This window comes from Antechinus flavipes, chromosome 1, assembly GCF_016432865.1.
Source record: "Antechinus flavipes isolate AdamAnt ecotype Samford, QLD, Australia chromosome 1, AdamAnt_v2, whole genome shotgun sequence".
In the NCBI taxonomy this organism is placed as follows: Eukaryota; Metazoa; Chordata; class Mammalia; order Dasyuromorphia; family Dasyuridae; genus Antechinus; species Antechinus flavipes.
In genome coordinates, this window is record NC_067398.1 from 660637458 (window position 1) to 660644269 (window position 6812).

The 6812-nt window shown below is 45.2% G+C and overlaps 1 protein-coding gene across 1 annotated transcript; it reads left to right on the top strand.

Moving 5' to 3' along the window:
- The first annotated feature begins 3208 nt into the window (after window positions 1–3208).
- TICAM1 (TIR domain containing adaptor molecule 1) lies at window positions 3209–6453 on the top strand. The gene has a single exon (XM_051966824.1). It carries the CDS (start codon window positions 3382–3384, stop codon window positions 5452–5454), a length of 2073 nt encoding a protein of 690 aa, XP_051822784.1. The 5' UTR covers window positions 3209–3381; the 3' UTR covers window positions 5455–6453.
- The last annotated feature ends 359 nt before the right edge of the window (window positions 6454–6812 follow it).

A 6812-nucleotide genomic window follows, 5' to 3' on the forward strand; every position in this document is an offset into this window, starting at 1 on the left:
ATTTATTAAGTACCTACTATGTACAAGGTGGCACTGTGCTAAGTCTTGGGAATGCAAATAAGAAAAAGATAATCCCCCACCTAGGAGTTTATAATGTAATGGGATTTATCTAACCTAAATAACTTAATAGGTGGTTGCCTTAATCAAGCCTAGACCTGTTAAAAGACCTTAGCTAAAAAGGCCAAAATCTCCCACTGCATCTGGGATCATCTCCAATAGTCCTGATCTATATCTGGCCACTGGTCCCAGATGGTTCTGGAGGGAAAATGAAGTTAGTGATCTTGTAGTTCCCTCTCTCACTCAAATCCACTCACTAAGCTAAGAAAGAGAGGTAGAGAGGGACTATCAGGGACTTCTCAGGACAAGGGCATGATGCTTTGGAGTCTAAACTGCTGTATAACTGTGATAGAAAATGGAGTTTCCTGGAAAGTGAGCTCTCTATAAAGGAAGGCTTTAGAAGGAGTTTATTGCTCCCCCTCCAATCAGAGGGAAGGGAGAGCTGAGGAGATGTTGAGTATCAAAAGTTGAGTCATTCTGCCTGGTGAGATGAGATTTCAGGTGATTAATTTATCTTGGGGAAGGCATGATCCTCAAGAAGTCCAGCCAAGCAGAGCTGATGATGAGACCTGTGGGGGATGTGTTGGCTCACTTTAAATATTTGCAGGGCTTTTGGTGAAAGATGGATTAGACTCATTTTGCTTGCCTCAGAGGACACAAGTAGGAATGATGGATAGGAGCTATTGGGAGGCAGATTTAGATTGCTATAAGGTAACATCCTAACAGAGTGATCCCAAAGAGGCACAAACTGCCCTAAAATTGGAAGTCTTCAAGCCTTGGTTGGGTGACCCAATCATCAGATGAGTTGTTGATGGGATTCTTTTTTTTATTATAACTTTTTATTGTCAGAACATATGCCTGGGTAATTTTTTTACAACATTATCCCTTGCACTCACTTCTGGTCCCTCCACCACCTCCCTTAGATGGAAAGCAGTCCTATACATGCTAAATATGTTATAGTATATCCTAGATACAATATCTCTGTGCAGAACTAAACAGTTCTTTGTTGCACAGAAAGAATTGGATTCAGAAGGTAAAAATAATCTGGGAAGAAAAACAAAAAACACAAACAGTTCACATTCATTTCCCAGTGTTCCTTCTCTGGGTATAGCTGCTTCTGTCCATCATGGATCAATTGGAACTTAATTAGATTTTCTCTTTGTCAAAGATATCCACTTCCATCAGAATACATCCTCATACAGTATTGTGTTGAAGTATATAATGCTCTCCTGGTTCTGCTCATTTCACTTGGCATCAGTTCATGTAAGTCTCTCCAGGGCTCTCTGTATTCATTTTGCTGGCCATTTCTTACAGAACAATAATATTCCATAATATCATATACCACAATTTATTCAGCCATTCTCCACTCAGTTTCCAATTTCTAGCCACTACAAACAGGGCTGCCACAAATATTTTGGCACATACAGGTCCCTTTCCCTTCTTTAAGATCTCTTTGGGGTATAAGCCCAGTAGTAGCACTGCTGGATCAAAGGGTATGCACAGCTTGATAACTTTTGGGGCATAATTCCAGATTGCACTCTAGAATGTTGATGGGATTCTTGTTCAAATGTGGATTGGACTGGATTGTCCAGAAGCTCCCTTCTAATCTTTCTATCCATAGCACTCTAATTTGCCCAGTTGGGTCCCCAATGGAACTGCTACTACTAGTCACAGATTATTTTTCATCCTGAATTCTGGAAGAAAACTAATGACAGCAGGAGGGTGATGTCAGCTGGCAAATGAATTGGATTTAAATTACTTTGCTAATAAGAAGCAGGGCTGAGATGGAAACCCAGACCAGAGTAGAGATCAGTCTATGAGACTATAGTTTCCCTTGGAAAGAAAAGAGAAAGAGCCAAATTCTGCTCTTTTCCCATGTTAGCCATTATGTGCCTTCTCCAGGACCTTATAATCACATATTCCTCAGGTGAGTCCTGTATAAGAAGCATAGAGGGAAGGAAAAGGAGCAGCTCCAGGACCTGTCTCCAGGGAGCTTTCAATCCAGTTAGTACAGACTTACACACAGAAAATAATTATGTGCTAAACTATTGCATGGATGCGAAATTCAATGAGAGGTCAGAGAAGGGAGGGCAACATCCTATAAGGGAAAAAGTCCTGGGACTTGGAGTAAAGACTGGATCAAATCCTAACTTGACCACTTTTTACCATGTCACCCTGGGAATTTTCTTCCTTGAGCCTCAGTTTTTTCACCTGAAAAGAGGGCAGTTGACCAAATGATCTATAAAGGTTTCTTTTGGCTTTCATTCCTCTGAATCCCAGCTTTTACTCTCACCAGGATGGGACCTTAATAAGTGAGTGTCCAAATCTGTAAATTGGGGATAATCCTTCCTCAGAGTTGTTGTGAGGAGAATTTGCTGTATAGCTTAAATTCCTTAGAAAGGAAACATTGTTATCAGGAAGAGCTGGGATAAGGTTTCCTGCAGGAAGGTGGTTGGGATTTGAAAGGAAAAAAAAGTTGTTTATTGATTGCTAAATTCTGGGGATACAAATAGAATAACAAGCTAGTCTTTCTCTCAAAAGTTTTATATATACACATATATATAAAGCTTTTTATTTTTCCAAATACATTCTAAGATCATTTTCAGTATTTGTCTTTGCAAAATCTTGTGTTCCAAATTTTTCTTCCTTCCCATCTCCTTCCTCCCCTTGACAGTAAACATGTGCAGTTTCAAGCTACATGTGTCAAGCTTGATATATATAAGAGCTTTTACCTTCAAATCACATGGAAAAGTCCCACAGTTTTTGAGATACAGACAAAAAGCACACATTAATGTATCATCTTTAATATGTCTACTGTCCTATCCATTTCTGATGAAGAATTGTGGCGGCAAGAATGTTATTTTCGGAGGCAGGGGTTCTACATCCAAGGAAGCCTCTGCCAGACTGTCTCTCCGTCCCTGAGATGATGGCTGCTGGGGCTAGGCTGCAGCAGAGCTGGGGGTATTGGAGGCCACAGTTAAGGTTCTTAGGGTCCTAGGCTAACTCTTGGGGGTGTGTTTGAGGGGAGAAGTGGTGGTAATATTGCTCTCATGGCACTTGTCTCTCCTGTCCCCCAGGAGCTGGTCGGCTCCTTGGAGAAGTGGAGGAAAGGGAATATTACTGGGTGGTGGTAGGGGGAATGGGGAGGAGGAACATGAGTAAATTCTAATTCTGTTTCCATTCTGTTTGCTGTAGATGCTGGTGAAATGGCTGAGGGAAGGATGGGGGATGCCTGAGGTATTGGGATAAGAGCCAGAGGACCTCCCCATCTCAGGCAGATAGAGCAGAACATGCCGTGTCTACCCCTTCTCCAGGGGGCCAAAGATGGGGGAGGACATCCCAAGCCTGAAAGGAGCCTTTGACATCTTAAACCAAGCTGGACAGGATAAACTTCTCTACCTCAAACACAAGCTGAAGCTTCTTCAGCCAAGCTCCAAGGGCAGCGGCCTCCTCCACGCCATGGTCCTTCTGACTCTGGGACAGAAGACAGAGGCCAGGATCCTCCTGGACTCCCTGAGGGGAGATAAGGCGGCACTCTTCGTGGCTAGGACCTGGGAAGGCCCCGAGCCCGACCAGGTGGACCTTTTGCCATCCGAGGAGCAGACGGACATCCGATTGGCTGTTGCCCGCATTTACCAGTTACTTCTTGAAGAGAAACTATGTGAAGCTTCGGCCCGGAATCAGGCCTACTATGCTGCTCTCCAGACCCTCAGCCAGTGTCACGACCCTCGGTTGGACAGTGTCTGGGCTGAGGTCCAGTTCCAGGGCAGCCGTGATGCCTGTGGAACCAAGAGTTTCCAGACCCTCAGGTCAGACATGAGCTGCCTTCCAGTGTCCCCAGAGCCTTCCTCTAGGATCAGTAGTCAACCCTGGCCTATCAGGGTGAGGTCAGACGTCCTGGCAACTGGGTCACTTCCCCTGACCTTACGATCTACTGGTAGTCCTGCCTCTTTCCCCAGCAAACTGGATATCAGTCAGTCCCCCACTTTGGCCTTCCAAACCAACCAGCCCCAGAAAGGGGGTCCTAAAGGCCCCAGTAAACTGTGTGGAAACCCTCAGACAGATTCCACAGAGGCCTCTGGACCAGAGGAGGTGAGCCGCTGGCCTTGCTTGGACCCAGCTGCCTCACTCTCCGGACAGCTGGACAGCTCAGTCTCAGTGGTTTCTGGTCCTCAGGCTCCCAGCCCTTCCACGCCCCCATCTCCTGCACCCTCAGTGGCCCCAGAGACCAGCAGACATTCTGTGGAATATAATGAAGCACTTTCCGACCCCTCGTCTCCAGAGCCCATCTTGACAAAGGCTGCAGAAATTCTTGAGAGTTTTGCGGTGCTCCCCGGATTGCCCCCCGTGTCAGCCCCTCTTGCTAGGGAAGAGAAGGCTACCTTACTCTCTGCAGAAGAGGGTGATTTTCCCAAGAAGGCCTCCAGTCCCAGGCCTCCCGTCCCCCCCCAGGATCCTTCTCCATTCCTATCATCCCCACTGCCTTCAGGACCTGAGCTAGACACGGGACAGCGTTTCTTCAGCTTTGTGATCCTCCACGCCCAGGAGGACGAAGCCATCGCCTTTCGGGTCCGGGACACCCTGGAGAGCCTGGGCGTACCCGACGGAGCCACGTTCTGTGAGGAATTCCAGCTCCCCGGCCGTTTTGAGCTCCGGTGCTTACAAGATGCCATCGACAACTCGGCCTTTACGGTGCTCCTGCTCACCAGGCACTTCAATTGCCACATGAGCCTCTACCAGGTGAATATGGCATTAACAAACTCCATCACAAGGAAGGAAAAAGAGAACTCCGTCATTCCCTTCTTTCCCCGGGAGAGCACACTGAAATCTACCCAGGTCTCCCCACTGCTGAGGGGCCTGGTAAGTCTGGATGAGAATTCTCCTGTGTTTTCCAAAAAAGTCAAAAACACCTTCAACTCTCGGAAGCTGCAAGCCCAGAGGGAGGTGTGGAAGAAACAACAGGAAATTCAGGCGATCCAGGAGCAGACCCTGCAGATGGTAGAGGACAGGAAGAGGGTCTCTCAGAAGAAGGACGCCCTCTCTGACTATACACACCAGTATAAACTTCTGCAACAACAGTTACAGAGCTTTCACCTTACAGTCCCGAATCAAGCATCCTTTGCTTATGGCTACAGCATGCCGCTGCTACCTCCTTGGCCACACGGGCTCTCTTCCCACTTTGCTCCTGCTCCCTCAGTTTTGCCGGCCAGTCAGTTTATCCCACCTATGCCCACCCCTGACCCCAGCTCAGCCCCTCAGCTGGACCCTCAGAGTGCTGGAGCCCAGCCTCTTATCATCCATAATGCTCACATGGTACAATTGGGTCTCAACAACTACATGTGGGGCCAGAAGGAAGGGCAAGGTCCTAGTGAGGAAGAGAGAACTGAGGAAGACTGAGAAGACCCTGGAGCCCTCTAATTATTTCCTAGGTTGTGAGGGTGATTCTTTTTGTGAGGCCCACAGAATGGACTTATTCCAAAGTCCAACTGTCCCTTGCTGCCACCATGGGTCTGAAGAGCCAGGAGAGCAAGCATGGGCCGGTGCCAGAGAAATGTCACAGCTAGGGTCACACATTAAGGACTGAAAGGCATCTGGGAGGCCCTTCAGTCCAACGCGCTCTAATTTTATAGATTAGATAACAAAGCTCAGAGAAACTGAGTGATATTCCTGATGTCACACAGCCAGTGATGGCTAGAATTGGGATTTCAGCATAGTTATAATCCTGTTCATTGCCATCCTGCCCCGAGTCCCCTGGGGGATTCAGCACAAAAAGAAAAAGAAAAGAAGCACAAAATAGTTGGAGTAGGGAGATTTAGTATTTTCCTCTTCCGGTATTGTTGATCCTTTTTTTCCCGGGGTATGGAGAAGAGGCTTCCAGCTAAATATTCCCCAGCTGCTCAGAACATCATCAGGGAACCAAAATCTAATATTGACTTTTTGTTTGGTAGCCTCTTCTCCTTTCCATGGTTCTCCATGTAGACTCTATCATTTGTGAAATGGGTACTATGCAAATTAATCTCCCTCTGGGTTTGAGATTTAATGTTTTTAAATGTATGGGAGGGAAGGGAAGTGGACAATTGTGGGAGAGGTCATCATGAAAAGACTAGTTGGAAAACCTACTTTGTGCCTAGAATTAGGCACTAGAACAGGTTTTTTTTGGGGGGTTTTTGGATATAAATTTCAAGGGGTCCATGAACTTGGATGTGAAAAAAAATGACATCTTTTATTTTCATAACTTTATAACTTAATTCCTTCCACTCTGAATGCAAACACCAAATGCTTTTTGAAGAAGAATCCATAGGCTTTACCTGACAGCTAAAGGGGTCTTTGACATACAAAAAAGGGTTATGAACCCCTGGACTAGATGGAGGGGAGACAAGGGGGAATGGATAAAATTATATATATGTATGTACGTATATATATATATACACATATATATATACATATATATGTATATATATACATATACATATATATACACTTATATATATATGTGTGTGTGTCTTTACCTATATTAATTTCATTTTCTCAGTGTGTCATCTATCTGTCCATCCATTTATTTATATATGATGAAAATAATGTAGATTAATATAGTTGAAGACACAATATATCTTCTCTTGAGAGATTCACCTCCAACCATCCAAGCAAAACTGAGTCCACCCAGTGTATGACTGTGGAATTCTCATTGCTTTATCAGGCAAGAAAATTATTATTTTTTTAATATGTAAGTTGGACTTAAAGTCCCTTCCAACTTT